Source organism: Ovis canadensis, chromosome 3 (assembly GCF_042477335.2).
Source record: "Ovis canadensis isolate MfBH-ARS-UI-01 breed Bighorn chromosome 3, ARS-UI_OviCan_v2, whole genome shotgun sequence".
NCBI lineage: Eukaryota > Metazoa > Chordata > Mammalia > Artiodactyla > Bovidae > Ovis > Ovis canadensis.
The window spans coordinates 91,371,960-91,399,586 of NC_091247.1; the positions used below are offsets into that span (position 1 = coordinate 91,371,960).

The window sequence follows — 27,627 nt, forward strand, 5'->3', positions numbered from 1 at the left end:
CCCTGTTCTAGCTGTCACCACTGTGACCATTTGTTAAAGCAGAACCTTTAAATCTCCTCCACTCAACAGGAGTGAATAGAATGTGTTCCCTTTTTTTGACATGCTTTGCTCGGGGAGCCTGGGATTGCTGAAAAATTTACAAAAGAAGGAAGACTGTACAATTTAATAGCCATTGTTAAACACCTGCCTCTTAATCAAACTACACTTTGCCTCACAGATAAAATCTGCCAACACAAGATCTATCTGCTTCCAGACAGTCCATTCACTTTAGAAACTACAGACCATCCTCAATACACAGCTTGGGCATTAGTCCCATGTGTCCACAATTTGGATTCACCTTGTCACAAGCTAACTCAGGACTTGTTACATCTTACCCAAATCCCCCACCCCTGTCCAATTCTGATTAATTTCAACAGACAGCAAGAAGCAGGGTGTTAGCTCTACTTTCCATCCTCATACAAATAGCTTCACATACACAGCAGTGGGGTCACCACACACGCCAAGACAGCCATGGAGCAGCTAGAGGGTAAAGCTACCCAGGAAGCCAGCCTCCGGTAGCTAAAAGGGTAGACCAGACCCTGCCTACCCTGAGTGGCTGGCAATCTAAGTCTGTGCATTTTATTTTCTACATATCTGTAATTCTTGGGCCTTCTACATTTGGTGAGATTTTTTTAAAAGACTGCTGTGTTTCTCAAGGTGTCTTTGGATGCCATCTCTTTTGCGGTTTTGATACAGCACAGGTTATGTAGGTCTTTTAGGCCTAGTCTGAAAATGAAACTAGAATTCATAAAACAGATTAGATGGGAAAACAGTTCTAAGTTCTAAAAAGTCAAAATAAAAATGAAGTTTTCAAATATAATTCATGTAATTCCTTTATTCATAATAATACAATAGCTATTAAGGAATCTAACTGTAATTCTATATTCAATAAATTGATTTTTCAATACATTTCAATATATTTTATATTCTCTCTCTCTATATATATGTATTCAGCCACATTGTGCATCACAGACTGTACCAACAGCAGGATTTTTACTACCTTACAGTGTAGTTGAAAGCATTTCTTTTGGCAGCATGGCACTGAAATTTTATACCCACACTCTCTCACTTCTGCTTTAAACTGTTAGAGTGGATTCTGCAGTCTGCAATTAAATAATAACTATTACAGTAACTGGGTACAGAAGTGATTACAGTCAATACACTCCTGAAAGAAGTGAAACTCTGTGCCTGGTGATCTGATCTGGTTAGATTTGAAAACAATGGGGATCCAGTGATTATGACAGGGTTTAACATCAGTAGTCCATGACATCCAGTGATGAAGAGACTGCTTAAATTATATCCGCAATGATTTGGAGTGAACAACCTATCTAATCAAGGCTTTTGCGGTTTCGGTGACAGGACACTGTGAGGGAGCACAGGACTGTTCCTAAGTGCGCTGGAAGCACAAAAAAGAAAACGACACTCAGGGTTTAAAATCCGCAAGGTCAGAGAGCCAGGCGATTTCCTGAAAGAATTCCTTTTCCCAACAGCTGCCAAGCTGGTATAGCCAAAAGTCAGATGCAAGGGCTGCTCTTTTAGGATTTTTGAATTATGATACAGAGTGAATTCAGTTTCACGAGTTCTATATAAAAGTCAGGGCATTTGATGGAGTTAACTAAATATGCTTTGCTGTTGTTCGGTTGCTCAGTTGTGTCCGACTCTCTGCAATCCCATGAACTGCAGCACACCAGGTTTCCCTGTCCTTTGCTATCTCCCAGAGTGTGCTCAAACTCATGTCCATTGAGTCGATAATGCCATCCGCCATCTTATCTTCTGTCACCCCCTTCTCCTGCCTTCCATCTTTAGCCATTCATTTTGTTTCCTCTATTCCCTCTTGGCTTTTGAGCATTTAATTTTCATGACTGCTCTAGGGCTACTCATGTGTGCATCTTTAATTTTTCTAAGTTCATTTAGACTTTTATTGTATCATCTCACCTTTCTCATGTCACAAGCTGTCTTCCTAAATTTCTATTCCATAGAAACAATGAGAGATAAAAGACTGCTATTTTTTTAAGCCACTGTATTTTGATGTGGTTTGTCACATACCAATGATAATTTTAAGTTGTTTAAAGCAAGAGGGTTACTCTAGTATCAGTTACTTCATCATGGCCAGGAGAAGGGGCCACTGATTACAAAAGAGCCAGACTCAAGAATTTAAGTGGGGACATTTGGAATGACTCAGATAAGAGAAAACCTCCAAACTATGGAGTTTCCTACACCAGCAGATGCAATCCTCCTCTGCATGATAAGACAGGTGCCACCTGTCTTACTTACCTGCTTAAGGACAATGTGACAACTATACCGCAGGGAGTTACCTTGCAAGAGCATGCCAATTCTCCTAATATCCAGCAACGCCCCCCCACCCCACACTGTCGCCAGACTTACAGACATATACACAAAAAGAACTGCAAGATTTTGTTACTTTCTAGAGAGAAAACCTGGAGACCGTGGGAAAAAGATTGTAAGGGGGCTAGACCATAGACAAAGAGGATCGTAATTTTAAATCAGCTGAATTTTAGATACTCATCAGAAGATTTTGGTTGACAGTGCTTGAGTAGCTGGGGATGGTTCCAAACTATTTGCTCAACTGTTTGACTAAAATGTAGACACAAACACAGCCAAAAATAAAGCTGAGATGACAAAAACGCCTTGGTGTAATATGAAGAAAGAATCCAACAACTCAGAAGAAAAGGCTGTTAATTTATCATTTGTTACTTGTTCACTTACCCTACCTGTGTCCTCATGAGGGTCAAGGGGTTATTTCTTTCACTCTGACTTGGAGAAATACACTGTACATCAGAGTACCAGCATTTTGAAAAGTGCTATAGCAGATGTCCAGTGTAAGCTGAGAGGTGAAGCTGAGAGGTCTTTCTGTTGAAATGAGCTTCCTGATTTCAATGGGAATGATTAAAAGCCAAGGTAGTAGAGACTTACTCATAGCACTGAACCTCTAGCTGAAAGATGACCATTTTTCTTTGTAACAGGCACAGCCAGAATGGTAGGTAGAATGGTTAGACTTGCATGGATCAAAGGTGATGACCAACTGATCATGAAGGTTTTGAACCAAACTAGATAAACAGCCATCTAAGGACAAACTTGATCTTTATAAGACTTTTAAAAAACAAAAAAATCTAGGTTTGGAAACCAGATATCTGACCTGAATAACCTCTAAAACACTGACCTTCACCCAATTCCTATCCCTAAGTCATTTCACAGACTCAGAGTCTTTTATAAACATACAAATAAATAATAAGTAAGCAACCCAATACTAGTGAGAAAGGACCCTGTGATAATGTAAGAAGTATATATCATGATTCTTCATCCCTAATCTTCCCCAAAAGGTAATTATAATCATTGACCAGGTAATTGTATCTTGAGGAAAAAGAAATACCTCCTCTTTTCAGGGTTGATTGGATCTTAGTTACATTAATTCCTGAGGACTCAGATTATCACCATGTTGATTTAGGAGGTTTATGGGAGTTAGTCCATCCCACTGTAGGCCTAGTAAGTTCTGAACCCACCCAGTAGTTACTAGTTGAATACAGAGGTGAAATTACATACATCCAGTAAGAAGCAGAGCCCACAGTGAGGGCTACTTTGGAATAAATATATATATGTAAACTACAGAAACGTGTGCCACTACCAAAAACTTGAGAAACACTGCAAAGAGTGTGCGTTTGCACGTGTGTGCAATTTAATCTGCCCATTTAAATTGAGAACACAGACGGGTCCTGGGAAATGTCATAGATTATTATAAACAAAATGTAATGGTGCCCTAATTATAGCTACTGTTTCATTTTACTGGCGTAAATCATCACAGTCCCTGACATACGCCAAGCAGGGACTGATATCAGCAAATACGCTTTTCTCTACCCAAAAACCAGACATCAAATGCGGTGGGCTTGACGTAGCACAGAAAGAAGTGGACTTTCCCTATCTCTCCTCAGAATTACATGGACTTATAGTGTAATTCAGTCTGCATGGACCCTGACTGTCTCACCATCCCATTAGACCTTAACAGTCTTGATGACATGCTACTAAAACACAAGAAACTAAAAAATTATGTGCCGCTGTCAACCAAAATCCAATTGGAAATTACACACTCTTAACACTGTAACTTGTTATTAAGAAAATTTTCAGTAAGGAACTCATCTATTAAAACAACGTATGTAAAATAAATGTTTGTATTTTATGTTTATTATTTCTAGTTATTTTTGTTCTTACATCCTCTCAGAATGCTTCACTATCTGAACCTCTTTTGAAGAAGCTATAGTTTTCCCTCAAATCAGAAATTATTCATTACCTATGTAACATAATCTCTAAAATACTCTAGGCCTGGGAATTCTCTGGCAGTCCAGTAAATTTGATCCCTTGTTGGGGAACGAAGATCTCACATGCCAAGCAGTGTAGTCAAAAAAAGATAAGTAAATACAATACAATGCAATACTCTGGACCTATTAGAATTTGGCACTTTACAAATATGTAAACTTTCAAGTAAAAGGGTTAAACCATTGCACAATCATATGTACTGGATTATGCTATGTACTTGCTTAATCTGGGAACTATGTTTCCTAAAATCTCTTTTCCTTCTGATTTCATGTTAGAGTTGGTGAGAAGGGAAACTTGCTGAGGATTTGAATGGCAGAAGTAAAGCAACAAACATCCTTCACTCTTGGAAGGTTGTCATAACTGCGTGTGAGTTGCTCAGTCATGTCTGACTCTTTGCGACCCCACGGACTGTAGCCTGCCAGGCTCCTGCTGTCCATGGAATTCTCCAGGCAAGAATACCAGAGTGAGTTGCCATTTCCTTCTCCAGGGGATCTTCCCAAGCCAGGGATCGAAGCCAGGTCTCCAGCACTGCAGAGAGATTCTTAACCATCTGAGCCACCAGGGAAGGCCAGATCCAACAGCTTTCCACAGATCTCTCCACAAGTTCCTGATGCATCCTCCCATTTCAATGGCTAGACATTCCTGGCTTCTCAGATTTCCCTGTAAGTTCTGACTTACTTGTGCAAATGCTTCAAGTAGATGGTAAGTGATTCTTTCCCTGATCCTCTTACTCCCTCTTTTACACCTTCACTTCCCTTCCCACAATCATGTGAGAAGAACCTAATTCTTTTAGCGAAACTCTTATTCCCCCAAATACTCAAAGTGGCTCTGCTTTCATAATAAAAACCTCAATATTATATGATCTTTTTATTCATTTTTGTCTTTGAAGTGCCTTAAGTGTCCTTCCATTGGATAGTGATTCACAGGTTAGTTTTATTCAGCACATTATTAAATGTATTATCTCACTTAATCTCTATAATAATTCTGAAAGGTAAATAATAACATCCACATTTTTAAGACAAAGAAATACAAGTTTAGACTCCTTGATCAACTGGTAAGCCCCAAACCAAAAGATAATAGTTGAAAAACAGGACCTTGATTTCAGGTTCAATACTTTTCCCATTTCACATCAGTAAAAATGCTGGTGAAAGGATTTCTAAAAATTCCTTGCACCCGAAAAGCAGTAAGAAGACTGGCAAAATGTTAGAATCAACTTTTTCAGAACTCTGGAAATTAATCAAAGATTTGAAATAATCAAGAGAGTGTTTATGCAAGAAAATGATCAAGTCTTATTAAGGAAAGCAAGCTTTGTGTCCTTTTAATATGGTACCATTCCTATTCCCTCTTCTCCAGCTCTGCACTGGCCTTGAAAACCAACAGCATGTTATCATGATGAAAATTAACAGCCAAGCAGCCACCAGAAGGAACAAAATGGATTTGGAGCTCCTATGAAGTCTCATTCTCAGAAAACAGTCTGGTGGTTACCTGAAGAGCCCACTTGCAAAGCTGTCTTTATTTAACCTAACTCTGAACTTGTCCAGTGACAAAACTTTGTCAAAGACAATTAGAGGCAACTGATTAATCTTGCAGCTGCCTGAGGTGGTAAATAACACCTGGGGCAAACAATAGGCTAATCAAAACACTTAAAAGGAAAATAAGGGAATGAGATATAAATAAAGGCTTTGAAAAACTCCAACATATTGGTGGGAATCTAGAAGTCCATGCATATGTGGCGCTCTGCATATGCTCAGAAAACATACGAGGCCTATGCTCTTACCTCAGGCTGACCTTGAGGCTTTGCACAAGCAGTTAATGAATGTTAAGGCAGAGGTGTCAACTGCCTATGTGTTGAAAGCATGCCCCAACACACAGACACCCCCCAAATAAAAAGGAAGACAACACAGGTTAACCAAAGAGAGCTTGAGTGACTACACTAAGACAAAATACACCTAGGACAAAATTTGTTACTAGAAGGAAGAAAGGCATGTTTTCATGGATACTATTCCTTCAAGAAGATACAATAGTTACAAGTCTATATTCACCTAACAACAGAGCCCCAAATTATATGAAGCAAAAATGGACAGACCTGAAGGGGAAAAAATATCTGGAGACTTCAATATTCAACTTTCAATAATGAATAGAACCATACAGAAGATAGAAATAGAAGACTTGAACAATGCTATAAACCAACTAGACTCACCAGACATGTACTCTGTCCAGTAACAGTAGAATACACAAAACATTCTCCAGGAGATATACTACATGGTAAGTCACAAAACAAGTCTCAGTAAATTTGAAAGTGTTGTTGTTGTTCAGTCACTCAGCTGTATCAAACTCTTTGCAACCCCATGGACTGCAGTGCACCAGGCTTCCCTGTCCTTCACCATCTCCCGGAGTTCACTCAAACTTGTGTTCTTTGAGTCAATCATCTCATCTTCTGTCATCCCCTTCTCCTCCTGCCGTCAGTCTTTCCCAGCATCAGGGTCTTTTCTAATGAGTCTGCTCTTTGAATCAAGGGTGAAGTACTGGAGCTTCAGCTTCAGCATCAGTCCTTCCAATGAATATTCAGGGTTGATTTTCTTTAGGACTGACTGGTTTGATCTCCTTGCAGTCCAAGGGACTCTCAAGAGTCTTCTCCAACACCACAGTTCAACAGCATCAATTCTTTGGCACTCAGCCTTCTTTATGGTCCAACTGTCACATCCGTGCATGACTAATGGAAAAACCATAGCTTTGACAAGATGGACATTTGTTGGCATAGTAATGCCTCTGCTTTTTAATACACTGTCTAGGTTTGTCATATTTTCTTCTGAGGAGTAAGCATCTTTTAATTTCATGACTGCAGTCACCATCTGCAGTGATTTCGGAGCCCAAGAAAATAAAGTCTATCACTGTTTCCATTGTTTCCCCATCTATTTGCCATGAAGTGATGGGACCAGATGTCATGACCTTAGTTTTGTGAATGTTCAGTTTTAAGCCTACCTTTTCACTCTGTTCTTTCACCTTCATCAAGAGCTCTTTAATTTCTCTTCACTTTCTGCCATAAGAGTGGTGTCATCTGCATATCTAAGGTTATTGATATTTCTCCCAGCTACTGCTTCATCCAGCCTTGCATTTCATACAATGTACTCTGGATATAGGTCTGTATAGTCAAAGCTATGGTTTTTCCAGTAGTCACGTATGGACATGAGAGTTGGACCATAAAGAAGGCTGAGTGCCAAAGAACTGATGCTTTTGAACTATGGTGAGAAAAGTCCCTTGGACTGCAAGGAGATCAAACCAATCAGTCCTAAAGGAAATCAATCCTGAATACTCATTGGAAGGACTGATGCTAAAGTTGAAGGTCCAATCTTTTGGCCACCTGATATGAACAGCCAACTCACTGGAAAAGGCCTTGATGCTGGGAAAGAGAAAGCAGGAGAAGTGGACGACAGAGGATGAGGTGGTTGGATGGCATCACAGACTCAACTGACATGAGTCTGAGTAACCTCTGGGATATGGTGAAGGATAGGGAAGCCTGGTAGGCTACAGTCCCCAGGGTCACAGAGTTGGACATGACTGAACAAGTGAACAACAACTCTGCATATATGTTAAATAAGCAGGGTGACAATATACAGCCTTGACATACACCTTGTGTGCAACCAGGACCCAGGGAAAGGTGCAGTGACCTCCACAAAAGACTGAGCCAGATGCGCCTTTGAGTGTTTGAGTGTCTCGTGCAAAGGCATGGTCGTCAGTGGCCTGCCGCTGGGACAGGGGCTCTAGCAGCAGCAGACCTGGGTGGCGCGGCATGTGGCCTAAGTTCTCTTGGAGGAAGTCACAATAGAGCTGCCAGCCAGGTGACTCACAAACTGGAGAACAATTACACCAACGAAGTTCTCACACTGTAGCTGAAGTTCTCGGCCCCACAATAGATTTCCCAACCTGGGGATCCGGCAAAGGGACTGAGAACCCCCCAGGGAATTTGACTTTGAAGGTCAGTGGGGTTTGATTACAGAACTTCCACAGGACTGGGAAACAGACTTCGAGGGCACAAACAAAACCTTGTGTGCACCAGGACCCAGGAGAAAAGAGCAGTGACCCCAAAAGAGACTTCAGCCAGGCTTGCCAGTGAGTGTTCAGGAGTCTCTGGCAGAGGCGTGGATCAACAGTGGCCTGCCATGGGGTCAGGGGCACTGACTGCAGCAGTCCTGGGAGGTGTGGCATGATGGCATAAGTCCTTTTGGAGGAGGTCACCCGTACCCCCTACCATCGTTTGGCCTCAGGCCAAATTACAGGCAGGGAACACAGCCCTACCCATCAGCAGAAAATTGGAATTAAGATTTCCTGAGAATGGCCTTGCCCACTAGACCAAGACCCAGTTTTCCCCATAGCCAGTTCCTCCCATCAGGAAGCTTCCACAAACCTCTTATCCTCATCCATCACAGGTAAGAATGAAAACCACAATCTGAAAGTGTAGAAGTCATACAAAGTATATTCTCCAACTACAGTGGGATGAAATTAGAAATCATAACAAACAAATCTGAGAAATTCACAAATATGTGGAAATCAAACAATATACTGTCAGTTTAGTTCAGTCGCTCAGTCGTCTCTGACTCTTTGTAGCCCCATGAATAGCAGCACACCAGGCCTCCCTGTCCATCACCAACCCCCAGAGTTCACTCAGACTCACGCCCATCGAGTCAGTGATGCCATCCAGCCATCTCATCCTCGGTCGTCCCCTTTTCCTACTGCCCCCAATCCGTCCCAGTATCAGAGTCTTTTCCAAAGAGTCAACTCTTTGCATGAGGTGTCTGAAGTACTGGAGCTTCAACTTTAGCATCATTCCTTCCAAAGAAATCCCAGGGCTGATCTCCTTCAGAATGGACTGGTTGGATCTCCTTGCAGCCCAAGGGACTCTCAAGAGTCTTCTCCAATACCACAGTTCAAAAGCATCAATTCTTTGGCGCTCAGCCTTCTTCACAGTCCAACTCTCACATCCCTACATGACTACTAGAAAAACCATAGCCTTGACTAGACGGACCTTAGTCGTCAAAGTAATGTCTCTGCTTTTGAATATGCTATCTAGGTTGGTCATAACTTTTCTTCCAAGGAGTAAGCGTCTTTTCATTTCATGGCTGCAGTCACCATCTGCAGTGATTTTGGAGCCCCCAAAAATAAAGTCTGACACTGTTTCTACTGTTTCCCCATCTATTTCCCATGAAGTGATGGGACCAGATGCCATGATCTTCATTTTCTGAATTTCTGAAGTTGAGCTTTAAGCCAACTTTTTCACTCTCCTCTTTCACTTTCATCAAAAGGCTTTTTAGCTCTTCTTCACTTTCTGCCATAAGGGTGGTGTCATCTGCATATCTGAGGTTATTGATTTTTCTCCCGGCAATCTTGATTCCAGCTTGTGTTTCTTCCAGTCCAGCGTTTCTCATGATGTGCTCTGCATAGAAGTTTAATAAGCAGGGTGACAATATACAGCCTTGATGGACTCCTTTCCCTATTTGGAACCAGTCTGTTGTTCCATGTCCAGTTCTAACTGTTGCTTCCTGAGCTGCATACAGATTTCTCAAGAGGCAGGTCAGATGGTCTGGTATTTCCATCTCTTGAAGAATTTTCCACAGTTGATTGTGATCCACACAGTCAAAGGCTTTGGCATAGTCAATAAAGCAGAAATAGATGTTTCTCTGGAACTCTCTTGCTTTTTCCATGATCCAGTGGATGTTGGCAATTTGATCTCTGGTTCCTCTGCCTTTTCTAAAACCAGCTTGAACATGAGGGAGTTCACGGTTCACGTATTGCTGAAGCCTGGCTTGGAGAATTTTGAGCATTACTTTACTAGCATGTGAGATGAGTTCAATTATGCGGTAGTTTGAGCATTCTTTGCCATTGCCTTTCTTTGGAATTGGAATGAAAAGTAAACAATAAGGCAAAAAAGAAATCACAGGGAAACTGAAAACACTTTGAGGTAAATGTAAACAAAACTACAGAATGCCAAAACTTATGGAATGCAGTAAAAATGGTTCTTAGAGGAAAGCTTATAATTATAAATGTCTATATATTAATAACAAATAATATTAATTCTGGGTATTTTATCTACTAGAAGATGGCTCTGGAGGGCCAGAGTGGGACAGTTTCCTACAGAAGCTAAGAAATACTAAAGCAGTGACATAGCTTTGTCTAAATTTGTTTGTTTTTTCCTCACAGTCCTATCCCATAGTTTGTGCATGCTAAATAGCTTCATTCATGTCTGACTCTTTGTGACCCTATGGACCAAAGTCCACCAGGCTCCTCTGTCCATTGGATTCTCCAGGCAAGAATACTGGAGTAGGCTGCTATGCCCTCCTCTAAGGGATCTTCCTGATTCAGAGACTGAACCCACGTCTCTTGTGTCTCCTGCACTGGCAGATGGGTTCTTTACCACAAGCGCCACCTGGGAAGCCCTCCCAATCCAGGGATTGAACCCAGGTCTCCAGTGTTGAGGGTGGATTCTTTACCATCTAAGCCACCAAGGAAACCCAAGTTAGTTGTTCAGTCATGTCTGATTCTTTGTGACTCCGTGGACTGTAGTCCCCCAGGTTCTTCTGCCCATGGGATTTCCCAAGCAAAAATACTGGAGTGGGTTGCCATTTCCTACTCCAGGGGATCTTCCTGACCCAGGGATTGAACCCAGATCTCCTGCATTACAGGCAGATTCTTTACTGTCTGAGCCATCAGGGAAGACACAGTTTCTTCAGATATGTCAACTATTTCTCCTTAAGAGTTTATACCTCTTGGTCCTGCCAACAAACCTAGCTTCCTCAAGGGCAATGCTTGCAGGCATGTTATTTCCTTTCTTCAGCTAGTCACACTGCATTCCCCAGTCTTCCTCACTTTCTCCAAAATGTTCTATTTTCTCTTCCCTCCTCATTTACCCAGTCAATTTATATAATGTTATTACCAAATAAATAATGACAAAGATGTGCCCAGTGAACATAAATCACAAGGGCTTCTGATATCACTTCTCCAATATCGAAATGTGGGTAGGAAGAAATTTTCACAGAATGTGTAAACTTTGGTATTTCTGGCTATGGGTTGCTACTTCCCTACTGGAAAACACAGATGTATATTCTTACATGACATAAGAAATTTGTCATTTTAACACCTATTAAGTAGGATAAAAATACATTCCCAAACATTCAAAGGCATACTTCAAATGGCAAATGGCTACAAAGAACCTGGGGTGCCTATAGGAACCTGCAAATCTGAAGATCATTCCCTTACCCACACAAACATATGTATCTTACATATATCTATTTTATTTTGTAATTTCACACAACTATTAATAATTATTAATCTTCATATAACTTTATAGCAATGACTACACACAGTGAATCTCAGCATAAAATAAAGTTAGCCAAGATTATTAATTATGCCTAGAATAATATATTCCTTACTTTATCAGGAAAATCTGTGGTGTTTAGAGCAAGGGTTACACACAAAGATGCCGAGAAATTCTTGCCAATTATGGAGAATGAATAAAGTAGGCTGGCAATTGAACATACAAAGGAACAAGCCACTCCTTGACTCTACCCAGTTAGCACAATAATGTGGGAATTTGGCCCAATGTTTCCACATCATTTGATTTTTTTAAGAGAAGCCAAGAAATCTAGATTTTTAGATGATATCACCTGAATGTGCTTACTCTGATTTTTTTTTTCAAAGCACTATGTCAGTCAAACAAAATACCTCTTGCAACTTCAGATTTAGAAAATTAAACTCCCACCCTACAGTGGACATCATTTGCTCTTTTTCCTGCTCGGCATCCATTCTCTGATCTGATGATTACAGAATTACTCTTCCCTGAACAGAAACAGAGGAGTGAAAAAGTTGGCTTACAGCTCAACATTCAGAAAATGAAGATCATGGCATCTGGTCCCATCACTTCATGGCAAATAGATGGGCAAACAGTGGAAACAGTGTCAGACTTTATTTTGGGGGGCTCCAAAATCACTGCAGATGGTGACTGCAGCCATGAAATTAAGACGCTTACTCCTTGGAAGGAAAGTTATGACCAACCTAGACATAATATTCAAAAGCAGAGACATTACTTTGCCAACAAAGGTCCATCTAGTCAAGGCTATGGTTTTTCCAGTGGTCATGTATGGATGTGAGAGTTGGACTGTGAAGAAAGCTGAGCGTTGAAGAATTAATGCTTTTGAACTGTGGTGTTGGAGAAGACTCTTGAGAGTCCCTTGGACTGCAAGGAGATCCAACCAGTCCATTCTGAAGGAGATCAACCCTGGGATTTCTTTGGAAGGAATGATGCTAAAGCTGAAATTCTAGTACTTTGGCCACCTCATGTGAAAACTTGACTCATTGGAAAAGACTCTGATGCTGGGAGGGATTGGGGGCAGGAGGAGAAGGGGACAACAGAGGATGAGATGGCTGGATGGCATCACTGACTTGATGGACGTGAGTCTGAGTTATCTCTAGGAGTTGGTGATGGACAGGGAGGCCTGGCGTGCTATGATTCATGTGGTCACAAAGAGTTGGACACGACTGAGCGACTGAACTGAACTGAACTGAACTGAACTGAACAGAAACCATTCCATGTAGCACAGAGGCAGGGCCTATCAGAGGCCAGGTCACATGCCTCAGGCTGTTCAGAACTTTTCTGTGAGAACCATGGAACTGACTTGAGTCCACCAGGGTTACTAAACTCGAGCTTTCAGGGGCCTTCTTGGCTGGCTCTTGGAGAAATAACACCATCTCAGTCCCTGGATACAACTATCATTATTAGTCAACTAGAAGTTTCGGTTGCATGAACTTATAAATTCCTTTTTTTGCCTAAGCTAGTATATGTTGGATCTCTTACAACCAAAACCGTCCTAACACGCCCCTAGAAAATTCTGTTGCATAATTCATTCTATAGACTTCCAACTACAAGATCGGTAAGAACGTAGGTGCCTTTTGTCAGAAAGACAGTTCAAATGCCAGTTCTCCTACTTACTAAAGGCATGACCGTGAGTAAGCTCACTAATACGTTGAGAGTCTGTTTTTCATTTGTACATGACCTTCAAGAATTACATGTGAAATGTACCTAGGATTTTGTTAGGCACACAGTAAGCCCTAAACTAATGTTTGTGTTCCTTCTCAATCCCTCTACTGGAAAACCAGACTGAAAAGCAAGAAGCTTGAGGTTTCACTCCTAGGAAGAAAGAAACTTGAACCAGCTTCTAGAAGCATTAAAATTGTCTATAAACAATCATACTAGTTAACTCTGTACAGTTACTCCACAGATAGCAGAATTGCTGTTGTTAAACTGTTAAACAGGTGTTTATGTAACCAAGGCCAATGGGAATGGAGGAAGTGAGGTCAAAGGGAAAAAGTACTAATGCTACCAGGTTAAAAAGCTGAATTCCTCCATATAAGGCTGATTTCAACCAAACATCATGTCTTTTTTTTTTTTTTTTAATGAAAATGTGTAGCCATAGGAGGAGGCCTAGAGATCTCAGAGAAAGAATCTGTACAAGATACAAACCTAGAGGAACATTGCTTTCTACAAGGGTAGCAGAGGGAGAAATATTTTGCTGGTCAAACAGAATTTGGAATCTACATGTCTGCTGTATCAGACTATAAGCTCCTTGAAGGTAATTTTTTTTTTCCTCCCATCTTGGAATACCACTGCCCAGCACATAGTAGGTGCTCTATAAAGTACTGAATGAATTCAATTGAAACTAACAGTGAAATCCCAAAGGCTTCAGATTCTACAAAGAAACATAAAAGATGCTTCCTACTGAGAACAAAGTGAGAACACCTTAAGGATGGCTGGCTGACATCAACACTGAGTGTGACTAAATTAGGACTGATCTAACAAGTCACTCCAAGCAGAGAGGTCATACAGCAGAATCTGAACTTCATAAGCCCTTCTCATCCAAGTGATCACAACTAAGAAGTTACTCTCAGGAATTCCCTGGTGGTCCAGTGGCTGAGAATCTGCCCTGTAATGTAGGGGACATGGGTTCAATCCGTGGTCCAGAAACTAAGATCCCACATGCTATGGAGCAACTAAGCCCATGAGCTTCAACTACTGAGCCCTCAAGCCACAACTAGAGAGTTTGTGCCACATAATGCAACGAAGATGACTGATGACACAACTAAGATCTGGTACACCCAAATACACACATAAATATTCAAAACTCTAAGAGAGAAGAGACTTTGAGGACTAAAAACATAAAAGAGCAAAACTGACAGCCTGAGTTCCCTACCCTGGTAATGTAACTTTTGACCAAACAGTCCAGTGTTGTGAAGTAGCTGAGAACTTCAGATAAATACAAGCAAAAAAGTTAATATATAAAAGTGAAATATATGCCACATTGGGACTTATTTACATTTATGATGGTGTATTTTTCTATAAAGCTGTTACATGGGATATTCAAGGTTTGAGGGAGGGTCCCTACCCTAAGCACACTAGGATTCTGGGAAGCACCCTGTTAGAAACAAGGCCCTAGATTAGGCATAAAGAATACGGGTGACAGCAAAGATCTCATTCAAATATGAAAAAGCAATCAAAAGCTTTGCAGACAAGCAAAAGCTGAGAGAATTCAGCACCACCAAGCCAGCTCTCCAACAGATGCTAAAAGATCCTCTCTAGACAGGAAACACAGAAAAGGTGTATAAACTCAAATCCAAAACAACAAAGTAAATGGCAACGGGGTCATACTTATGGGTTGAATGCCCCAACCAAAAGACAAAGACTGGCTGAAAGGATATAAAACCTAGACCCCTAGATATGCTGTCTACAAGAAACCCACCTCAAAACAAGGGATATATACAGACTGAAAGTGAAGGGCTGGGAAAAGATATTTCACGCAAATGGAGACCAAAAGAAAGCAGGAGTAGCAATACTCATATCAGATAAAACAGACTTTGAAATAAAGGCTGTGAAAAGAGACAAAGAAGGACACTACATAATGATCAAAGGATCAACCCAAGAAGAAGATATAACAATTATAAACATATATGTGGTGTTGGAGAAGACTCTTGAGAGTCCCTTGGACTGCAAGGATAGCCAACCAGTCCATTCTGAAGGAAATCAGCCCTGAGATTTCTTTGGAAGGAATGATGCTAAAGCTGAAACTCCAGTACTTTGGCCACCTCATGCAAAGAGCTGACTCATTGGAAAAGACTCCGATGATGGGAGGGATTGGGGGCAGGAGGAGAAGGGGACAACAGAGGATGAGATGGCTGGATGGCATCACTGACTTGATGGATGTGAGTCTGAGTGAACTCCAGGAGTTGGTGATGGACAGGGAGGCCTGGTGTGCTGCGATTCATGGGGTCGTAAAGAGTCAGACATGACTAAACGACTGAACTGAACTGAATTGATGCACCCGAGATAGGATCACCACAATATGTAAGGCAAATGCTAATAAGTATGAAAGGGGAAATTAACAGTAACACAATAATAGTGGGAGACATTAATACCCCAGTCACACCTATGGATAGATCAACTAAACAGAAAATTAGCTAGGAAATACAAACTTTAAATGATACAATGGAACAGCTAGACCTAATTGATATCTATAAGACATTTCACCCTAATACAATGAATTTCACCTTTTTCTCAAGTGCACACGGAACCTTCTCCAGGATAGATCACATTTTGGGCCATAAATCTAGCCTTGGTAAATTCAAAAAACTTGAAATCATTCCAAGCATCTTTTCTGATCACAATGCAGTAAGATTAGATGTCAACTATGAGAAACGTTGGGCTGGAAGAAGCACAAGCTGGAATCAAGATTACCGGGAGAAATATCAATAACCTCAGATATGCAGATGACACCATCCTTATGGCAGAAAGTGAAGAGGAACTAAAAAGCCTCTTGATGAAAGTGAAAGAGGAGATTGAAAAAGTTGGCTTAAAGCTCAACATTCAGAAAACGAAGATCATGGCATCCGGTCCCATCACTTCATGGGAAATAGATGGGGAAACAGTGGAAACAGTGTCAGACTTTATTTCTGGGGGCTCCAAAATCACTGCAGATGGTGACTGCAGCCATGAAATTAAAAGAAGCTTACTCCTTGGAAGAAGAGTTATGACCAACCTAGACGGCATATTGAAAAGCAGAGACATTACTTTGCCAACAAAGGTCCGTCTAGTCAAGGCTATGGTTTTTCTAGTAGTCATGTATGGATATGAGAGTTGGACTGTGAAGAAACCTGAGTGCCGAAGAATTGATGCTTTTGAACTGTGGTGTTGGAGGAGACTCTTGAGAGCCCGCTGGACTACAAGAAGATCCAACCAGTCCATTCTACAGGAGATAGGTCCTGGGAGTTCTTTGAAAGGAATGATGCTAAAGCTCAAACTCCAATATTTTGGCCACCTCATGTGAAGAGTTGACTCATTGGAAAAGACTCTGATACTGGGAGGCATTGGGGGCAGGAGGAGAAGGGGATGACAGAGGATGAAATGGCTAGATAGCATCACTGACTCGATGGACGTGAGTTTGAGTGAATTCCGGGAGTTGGTGATGGACAGGGAGGCGTGGTGTGCTGCAGTTCATGGGGTCACAAAGAGTCGGACACGACTGAGCGACTGAACTGAACAGGGAAAAAAACTATTAAAAATACAAACATATGGAGGCTAAACAACACGCTTCTGAATAAACAAGAAATCACAGAAGAAATAAAAAAAGGAAATTAAAATATGCATAGAAACGAATGAAAATTAAAACACAACAACTCAAAAGCTATGGGATTCAGTAAAAGCAGTGCTAAGCGGAAAGTTCATAGCAATGCAAGCTTACCTCAAGAAACAAGAGAAAAATCAAATAAATAACCTAACTACACTTAAAGCAACTAGAAAAAGAAGAAATGAAGAACCCCAGGGTTAGTAGAAGGAAAGAAATCATAAAAATTAGGGTACAAATTAATGAAAAAGAAACAAAGGAGACCATAGCAAAATCAGCAAAGCTAAAAGCTGGTTCTTTGAGAAGATAAATGAAATAGACAAACCATTAGCCAGACTCATTAAGATAAAAAGGGAGAAGAATCTAATCAACAGAATTAGAAATGAAAATGGAGAAATCACAACAGATAACACAGAAATACAAAGGATCATAAGAGACATTTGTCAGCAACTATATGCCAATAAAGTGGACAACTTGGAAGAAATGGAAAAATTCTTAGAAAAGTATAACTTTCCAAAACTGAACCAGGAAGAAATAGAAAATCTTAACAGATCCATCACAAGCATGGAAATCAAAACTGTCATCAGAAATCTTCCAGCAAACAAAAGCCCAGGACCAGACAGCTTCACACCTGAATTCTACCAAACATTAAGAGAAGAGCTAACACCTATCCTACTCAAACTCTTCCAGAAAACTGCAGAGGAAGGTAAACTTCAAACTCATTCTACGAGGCCACCATCACTCTAATACCAAAACCAGACAAAGATGCCACAAAAAAAGAAAACTACAGGCCAATATCACTGATGAACATAGATGTAAAAATCCTTAACAAAATTCTAGAAAACAGAATCCATCAACATATTAAAAAGATAATACATCATGACCAAGTGGGCTTTATCCCAGGGATGCAAGGATTCTTCAATATTTGCAAATCAATCAATGCAATACACCACATTAACAAATTGAAAGATTAAAAACCATATGATTATCTCAATAGATGCAGAGAAAGCCTTTGACAAAATTCAACATCCCTTTATGATAAAAATCCTCCAGATAGCAGGCACAGAAGGAACATACCTCAACATAATAAAAGCCATATATGATAAACCCACAGCAAACATTATCCTCAATGGTGAAAAATTGAAAGCATTTCCCCTTAAATCAGGAACAAGACAAGGGTGCCTACTCTCACTCCTACTATTCAACATAGTTTTAGAAGTTTTACCCACAGCAATCAGAGAAGAAAAAGAAATAAAAGGAATCCAAATTGGAAAAGAAGTAGAACTCTCACTGTTTGCAGATGACATGATTCTCTACAAAGAAAACCCTAAAGACTCCACCAGAAAATTACTAGAGCTAATCAATGAATATAGTAAAGTGGCAGGATATAAAATCACAACACAGAAATCCCTTGCATTCCTATATACTAACAATGAGAAAATAGAAATTAAGGAAACAATTCCATTCACCATTGCAACGAAAAGAATAAAATACTTAGGAATATATCTACCTAAAGAAACTAAAGACCTATATATAGAAAACTATAAAACACTGGTGAAAGAAATCAAAGATGACACAAATAGATGGGAGACATATACCATGTTCATGGATGTGAAGAATCAAAATAGTGAAAATGAGTATACTACCCAAAGCAATCTATAGATTCAGTGCAATCCCTATCAAGCTACCAATGGTATTTTTCACAGAACTAGAACAAATAATTTTACAACTTGTATGGAAATACAAAAAGCCTCAAATAGCCAAAGCAATCTTGAGAAAGAAGAATGGAACTGGAGGAATCAACCTGCCTGACTTCAGGCTCTACTACAAAGCCACAGTCATCAAGACAGTATGGTACTGGCACAAAGACAGAAACATAGATCAATGGAACAAAATAGAAAGCCCAGAGATAAACCCACACACCTATGGACACCTTATCTTTGACAAAGGAGGCAAGAATATACAATGGATTAAAGACAATCTCTTTAACAAGTGGTGCTGGGAAAACTGGTCAACCACTTGTAAAAGAATGAAACTAGAACACTTCTAACACCATACACAAAAATAAAGTCAAAATGTATTAAAGATCTAAATGTAAGACCAGAAACTATACAACTCCTAGAGGAAAACATAGGCAACACATGCTCCGACATAAATCACAGCAGGATCCTCTATGGCCCGCCTTCCAGAGTAATGGAAATAAAAGCAAAAATAAATAAACAGGACCTGATCAAACTTAAACGCTTTTGCACAACGAAGGAAACTATAAGCAAGGTGAAAAGACAGCCTTCACAATGGGAGAAAACAATAGCAAACAAAGCAACTGACAAAGAATTAATCTCAAAAATATACAAGCAACTCCTGCAGCTCAATTCCAGAAAAATAAGTGACCCAATCAAAAAATGGGCCAAATAACTAAACAGACATTTCTCCAAAGAAGACATACAGATGGCTAACAAGTACATGAAAAGATGCTTAATATCACTCATTATCAGAGAAATTCAAATCAAAACCACAATGAGGTACCATCTCACACTGGGCAGAATGGCTGCTATCAAAAAGTCTACAAGCAATAAATGCTGGAGAGGGTGCAGAGAAAAGGGAAACCTCTTAACACTGTTGGTGGGAATGCAAACTAGTACAGCCACTATGGAGAATAGTGTGAAGATTCCTTAAAAAACTGGAAATAGAACTGCCATGACCCAGCAATCCCATTGCTGGGCATGTACACCAAGGAAACCAGAATTGAAACAGACACATGTACCTCAATGTTCATAGCAGCACCATTTACAATAGCCAGGACATGGAAGCAAACCTAGATGTCCATCAGCAGATGAATGGATAAGAAAATTGTGGTACATATACACAGTGGAGTATTACTCAGCCATTAAAAAGAATGCATTTGAATTAGTTCTAATCAGGTGGAAGAAACTGGAGTCTATTATATAGAGTGAAGTAAGCCAGAAAGAAAAACACCAACACAGTATACTAATGCATATATACAGAATTTAGAAAGATGGTAACAATGACCCTATATGAGAAACATCAAAAGAGACACGGATGTAAAGAACAGTCTTTTGGACTCTGCGGGAGAAGGCGAGGGTGGGATAATTTGAGAGGATGGCATTGAAATATGTATATTATCATATGTGAAACAGATCGCCAGCCTAGGTTTGATGCATGAGACACGGTGCTCAGGGCTGGTGCACTGGGATGACCTTGTGGGATGGGATGGGTTCAGGATGGGGAACACATGTACACCCATGGCTGATTCATGTCAATGTATGGCAAAAACCACTACAATGTTGTAAAGTAATTAGCCTCCAATTAAAATTAATTAATTAATTAAAAAAAAGAATATGGTTGAAAGTTCAGTTCAGTCTCTGACAAAAAGAGAAAACCTTTCAGGAAAATTATTCATACTTGAGTCAGAAGGAATTAGCCAAACAAACTACCCTTCTTGGCTGTGATTTGTGCCTTGATTTTGTGAATTAAAATCGAGGAAGGAATTAAAAACTCTAATGTGTGATAAGAGTGACCCTCATCTGACACTGTATCTGGTCAGTGTACTGGCAGGGTTACCGGGAAACCAGCAACTCCAGGAAGCTTTTCTGGCAAAACAGCCAAGAGCTCTAGACCCAGAAACAGTACTAATCATAACAAGTGCCTCTGAGGATGACAGAAATGACACAATTAGGCTTAACGACTAGAAGACTGCTCCAAAGGGACAAAAAAAAAAAAGGGCAGGCTAAGAATCTAAGGACATACTATTAGTCAGATCTGGCCACCTGATAATAGCTTCAGGTTTTTAAAAATGTATTTGTGTTGTGTATGTTGTGCTCAAATAATTCTGGGCATAGTCTAACTCAGTCTCTTCTCTGAAGCACGAAGGAAAATGGTTTCTGATTGTCACTATAGTAGATGCTGGTTCTTAAGGAAAGGGAGCTAGACCGCTGGAAAGGTGCTCCACTGCCCGTGACACAGTGGATAAGGATGACAAGGCAGAACTAAAAGAGCACCATAGAACCTTGGACTCTTATGGCTTCCCACACAATCCTTCTAGCAAAAAGGCACTTCCTCCCAAGCCTGAATTCTTGTTCTGTGAGTGGCAATTGAGAGGTGAAAATTACAAGACACTTCAACTCACTGTGGTTGCTTGCTCTCCTCTTCCGTGGGGTGATGCCCAGTCCTACTCACTCTCTGACAGCCAACTGTTCACTAATTGCTCTGGACGTCTATGTGTGTGACTGTACCACAGTCTGGCTTGATTTTTCAAAGACCTACCAACATAAATATCCCAAGTCCAAGATAAAACAGAATAATTAAAAACAGGCCTTGTTATCCGATTAGCTGATCATCTTCTATTCATATCACCAAGTGATATTTTCAGTGAATGTTCTGCCTGTTTTCCTCATTCAAGTGAACACAACAGGTTTTACCTTACAAATTGACCATCAAATTTTAAAGGATTAACGACAAGGATGGGGGTGGGCAGCTGTTGGGGAAGGAGTATGGGCTTTAGAGGAAAGGCAGGTCTGAACTAGGATTCCAAAATCTGCCACTTACTGAGGCTAATCGGTAAAATGGCAAAAAACAATTCATACTTTGTAGGTTGTTAAATGACAAGGACAAAATAATTCTATAAGGAATGTAGTACATAAGAGGCTCTAAAACTGCATTACATAATAACAGCATGCTCACAGGACCTTAGCATCTACGGAGCAAAAATAAAAGTTGTTCTATTTCTGTTCCTTAAAATTAAGAGGTTAAAACAAGACCAGAGAGATCTCACAACAAGTTTTTGGAGAGAGACTATACAGCGGGGCTTGGAGAAGTTTCTTTCACCACATGTAGGGTCCATAAAGAATGACCATGTGAAGATCTGCTTCAATGCAATAACTATTCTATGAACACCTACTAGTCTTTCATTCAGCAAATAAAAGTGAGTTCCCCCAACGTGCCAGGCCTGTGCTATAAATAAAATAGACACAAGTCTGGTTCTTAAACTGCTTACAGTTGAGCAGGTGAGCTAAGTCAGTACAAGGAACGATGAGAGTAGTGCTGGGTATTAGAGGTGCACACAGGAGAACATCACCAGATCTCTGGAGGAGATTTCAGGGAAAGCTCCTTGGAGGAAGCAATCACCAAGGGGAAGCCTGAGGAATAAGGAGTTAGCTGACGGAGGACAAGTTCTAGACAGACAACAGCATATGTGAAGGTTCTGAGGTCAAACAACCCTGCAAAATCAACAATTCCAAGTAGTTCAGTCCTGCCAGAACTTTGGACACAACCTGGGTGAATGAGAACAAAGAGGGGACAAGGCAGAGGTAATAGAGGAGGGAGACAAGCATCAGCTATGTCAGCAGGAGTCAGATCATGAAGCGAAGATCATTCCACTAAGAGCTCTGAGTTAATCCTAAGAACACAGCGAAGTTCCTACAGTCAGAATGACATGATTATATCTGCCTTTTAGGAAGCTTGCTCTGACTGCAGTGTGAGAAAAGAACACGTGGGAACTCTCTTAAATCACATAAAGAAACTACCTTAGAAGAAAAAAAAAACCAAACTAAATGTTAAAAAGAATCTCAGCTGTTTTAGAAATAAAAGATTTGTTTGGCAAGTTAAAGGGGAAATTTTTTAAAGTCTAATGGCCACAATCATCTGCTAATATAGCATAATAAAAGATAAGGCTGTGCAGCTCAGGTAAGCCTTCTTTCCTAAGAAACAAGAGAAAATACTAGAGGTCCCAACCTAAATCTCTCCACCACCTTCCACCCTGCCTTCTCCAGGCAACTTAACACCTGCTCAGTCTTTCTCTTTTCATTTATAGACTCAATTTGCTCAACAAAATAAAAATTCTATTACAGAAAAGCTTGGAGAAACTGGATTAAGAGTGCCAGATAGCTTTAAAAAATTAAATGCTAACAGATGAGAACCAGTTCTGACCCCAAGGTCAAGCAAAATTAATCTTCGCTATTTTGCCAATGGTCATTAAAAAACAAAAATTTCTGTAGGTAGTTTCTAAATTAGAGAGTCTCAGATCTTACTAGTGGGGTGCAAACATAAGCACCAGAGCACAATAATTAGATACTTTTCTGAGCTTGTCTTTTAAAAATAAATTATGCCATTAAGCACTAAAGGCAAAGATTAAAATTTCACAAACTTCCAGTTAATTCTAAATGTGATGACAACTACTGGTATGCAATCAAATATTAAAAGAATCTCAGCTGTTTTAGAAATAAAACATTTGGTTCCAGCTTGAAGCAAAACTTTTTAGGGTCCATGATTAAACTGATTTGCAAATACAGCATGAAAAATAAGTAAGGGGTCTTTTATATGGCAAATAAAAAACTAAAATCAATCTTTAAAATCAAGATTTTTGAAGGATGTTTGGCTGTAACTCACAAAAGACTTGTGACAAAGTTAATAACTGTACATTTCTAAAAATTAAAATACACACAATTTATAGTTATAGTTCAGTCGCTCAGTCGCTCTTTGCAACCCCATGAATCGCAGCACGCCAGGCCTCCCTGTCCATCACCATCTCCCGGAGTTCACTCAGACTCACGTTCATCAAGTACGTGATGCCATCCAGCCATCTCATCCTCTGTCGTCCCCTTCTCCTCCTGCCCCCAACCCCTCCCAGCATCAGAATCTTTTCCAACGAGTCAACTCTTCGCATGAGGTGGCCAAAGCACTGGAGCTTCAGCTTTAGCATCATTCCTTCCAAAGAAATCCCAGGGTTGATCTCCTTCAGAATGGATTGAGTGATTTAAAACACAGGAATTTATCATCACTATAAGACATTTCTTACAAGGTTTACATGCATATTTAAGAAATAATAATACCACTACTAATTTGGGGGACTTAGTCAAATACATTCTCTGAAAGGAATGGACTCATATTTTTTATTCTCCAGTAAAAGCATCTCTACTTTCCATACTTACTAAAAGTAACTAAATAAATTTAATATAGCAAGGTGTGCTTTGTGTATTTGGGATTCACCAACTTGCTTAATTACTTCAAAAATTTCCATATTTTTATATACAGTTATTACTTATTTGTTCACTGAACAATGGGAAGAATGATGCAATGGTAACTACATCAATGGTATCCTGGGAGTCAGGAAATAATTCACCTCCTTGTTAAACAAATATCCGAATACTACTTGTATGCCAAAGGGCACTAAATAAACACTTAAGTCCGTGAAGAAACATGATACTGTATTTCATCAAATTTGAGATGCCATCAATTTTAAGACTAACTCTTAACTAATAAAGAAAAAATGTTTTCAATTACATTATGACATAATGCCTTGGATGAATCACATCAACTTCTCATTGCTTGATATTTTTTAAATCTACTCAGAAAAATCTGGCAGTTTTTCCTGCCTCCAATACACTGCTTGATATTATAAACAGCAACTTTTTTTTTCTTTTATGAATCTTAGTATGAAACATGGCTTCATCCACATTGGGGTGTCTTCCTTTCTTGGCTCCCATAAAGCATTCAGTTGTTGTTTTTAAAAAGTAAGTGGAATTGTGATCATTTTACCAATGGTACATGTTTACTTCACTAATGTTAAATTCACATCTCTCCACTCTGTTTTGGTCCTTTACCATTTCTGTTTCAATGCCAAATCATAATGGAATCTTTTAAAAAGTATTTTAAATGGCAATTAAATCCAACATATGTAGAGCTGACACTGTACATAACTCAATTGAAATGATGATACTAAATACAGCTACAACTGAAACTTGTACAAGTACAAGCAGTTTCAACCTGGCCAAATGGCCACCTGACAGCAACTGACAGAGGCCATCAAGCAGCAGATACAACCCAAATTCAAAGATATTAAAATGCGGGAAAAAAAATATGAGTCTCAGAATCAGTAATAGCAGCAAATACTCACAGAGCACAAGGAAAGAGCACCATTCTATGTACTTTTCGTATGTTATGCCACGAAAATCTGTCGGGGAGGTAGATTATGTGCCTCCAGATGAGGAAGCTGAGGCTTGGTGAGGGGGCGCTGAGTAACTTGCCCCAATATCACAAAGTTAGCATGTGCCGAGGCTAGTTTTTGAATTCACTGTCTAGGCTATGCGTTTAACCACTATGTCATGTGGTCACTTAAGTTATTAATCAGTAACTAGCTCTGTGACTTAAACTGAATTATTAGAAACTCCTTTCCTTATCTGGAAAAGGGAGGAACTGGAATGGATGATTATGGAGTCCCTTCCCAGGATGAAAATACTATAATTCTATAATCTTTTATAATAAAATGTTATCCGTATGGTAGTCTCTCCTTAACCCTATAAAATTCAAAGACTTTCACCACCATTACTGACTAGTGAAAAGAACCTAACTTTTACTATTATTCTAAAATTCACACACTTCAGTTCAGTTCAGTTCAGTCGCTCAGTCGTGTCCGACTCTTTGTGACCCCATGAATCGCAGCACGCCAGGCCTCCCTGTCCATCACCATCTCCTGGAGTTCACTCAGACTCACATCCATCAAGTCCGTGATACCATCCAGCCATCTCATCCTTGGTCGTCCCCTTCTCCTCCTGCCCTCAATCCCTCCTAGCATCAGAATCTTTTCCAATGAGTCAACTCTTTGCATGAGGTGGCCAAAGTACTGGACTTTCAGCTTTAGCATCATTCCTTCCAAAGAAATCCCAGGGCTGATCTCCTTCAGAATGGACTGGTTGGATCTCCTTGCAGTCCAAGGGACTCTCAAGAGTCTTCTCCAACACCACAGTTCAAAAGCATCAATTCTTCGGCGCTCAGCCTTCTTCACAGTCCAACTCTCACATCCATACATGACCACTGGAAAAACCGTAGCCTTGACTAGACAGACCTTAGTCAGCAAAGTAATGTCTCTGCTTTCGAATATACTATCTAGGTTGGTCATAGCTTTTCTTCCAAGGAGTAAGTGTCTTTTAATTTCATGGCTGCAGTCACCATCTGCAGTGATTTTGAAGGCCCCCAAAATAAAGTCTGACACTGTTTCTACTGTTTCCCCATCTATTTCCCATGAAGTGATGGGACTGGATGCTATAATCTTCGTTTTCTGAATGTTGAGCTTTAAGCCAACTTTTTCAATCTCCTCTTTCACTTTCATCAAGAGGCTTTTTAGCTCCTCTTCACTTTCTGCCATAAGGGTGGTGTCATCTGCATATCTGAGGTGATTGATATTCCTCCTGCCAATCTTGATTCCAGCTTGTGTTTCTTCCAGTCCAGCGTTTCTCATGATGTACTCTGCATAGAAGTTAAATAAAGCAGGGTGACAATATACAGCCTTGACGTACTCCTTTTCCTATTTGGAACCAGTCTGTTGTTCCATGTCCAGTTCTAACTGTTGCTTCCTGACCTGTATACAGATTTCTCAAGAGGCAGGTTAGGTGGTCTGGTATTCCCATCTCTTTCAGAATTTTCCACAGTGGAAAGGTATTAAGAAACAGACATACATGTACCTTTATTTCTCTTTTTCAGGATGATGGCAAAGGCTGACTCTAGATACAAATGATCCAATTTGCGGGTTTCACTCTGCCTGTGTACCATACTTATGATAGAAATTTACCATTTAAAATTTTAGTCCAAAATTAACAAATGACTTCAATGTGTCCATTTTAACAGATATACACAGCGCACAGTACTTTAAATATTCTGTTCATTTATGAGGGAAAAAACAACAGATTAATAACAAATGCAAATACTGCAACATTTTCTCTCTTGACCCAATTTAAAGGATGGAATTAAATGTGCATTACACACTTGACAACTCTTTTGCCCCAAGGTGTGGGTGGAGGAGGGGGCTGTCATAACCTTTGGATCTTCTACAGCTCGAGGTGCCCTCCCTCCTAAGTAATCTTGCTTCTGACCCACAGCCTCTGATCATCAGGCAACCTAGTGATACTTAAAATATTTCCTAACAGTTCACTTTGAAGTTGTCTACAGAAGGAGAGTTAATAAAGGAAAGAGATGAAAATGTGCAATGTCTTTAAATGTCTTTCATTATTTATTCATAAACATCAAACACTGTATCAGTTTGGGGCCTTACTTTTTTCCTTTATAGTACACATGCAGACATAAAATAATCTGCCCCAATGGAAATCAGAGAAAACATTAAAAAGATTTCTGATGAAAAAAGTGAAAAAAGGAATATAAGCGAACTATTGGCAAAAGCAGGCTTAAAAAACAAAACAGGTAAGATGATGGCTCAAAGATGAAAGGGTCTGGCCAGAGCATAAAATTTCACTATTACATACCTTCCCATGTTGCCCAGCTCTTTCATAGCAAATGACAACATCTTCCCACATTTCTAGCTTCTCAAATATCTGAAGGGCTGAACTGGTACATCCCAACTCAAAGAGTAAACTTGCAAGTTGGCGCTAGAAAAATCAAATTAAAATAATGAACAATCCTTCGCACAGATTCACACACAGATTTCTGTTCCATTTGTTTCTGTTCCATCTGTTTCTTTTCCATATCTAATCTGCCATTTTAAGCACCTGCTTATTGCAAAAAATGCCTAATATCTTTAATTCACCCTCTGCTGAAAAAACATATATGTTTCCTACATGTTGAAAAACAT

General features: G+C 39.9%; 1 protein-coding gene across 3 annotated transcripts in view; it reads right to left on the reverse strand.

Moving 5' to 3' along the window:
* The window catches only part of TTC27 (tetratricopeptide repeat domain 27), a 181,107-nt gene that overhangs the window by 62,865 nt on the left and 90,615 nt on the right, over positions 1 to 27,627 (reverse strand). For all 3 annotated transcript variants that reach the window (XR_011255745.1, XM_069583602.1, XM_069583600.1), the window contains exon 12: positions 27,302 to 27,424. Coding sequence is in view for 2 of the 3 variants with exons in the window: in XM_069583602.1 (XP_069439703.1) it covers positions 27,302 to 27,424 (123 nt within the window). In the remaining variant the exon portion in view is untranslated. The remainder of the gene's footprint in view (positions 1 to 27,301; positions 27,425 to 27,627) is intronic.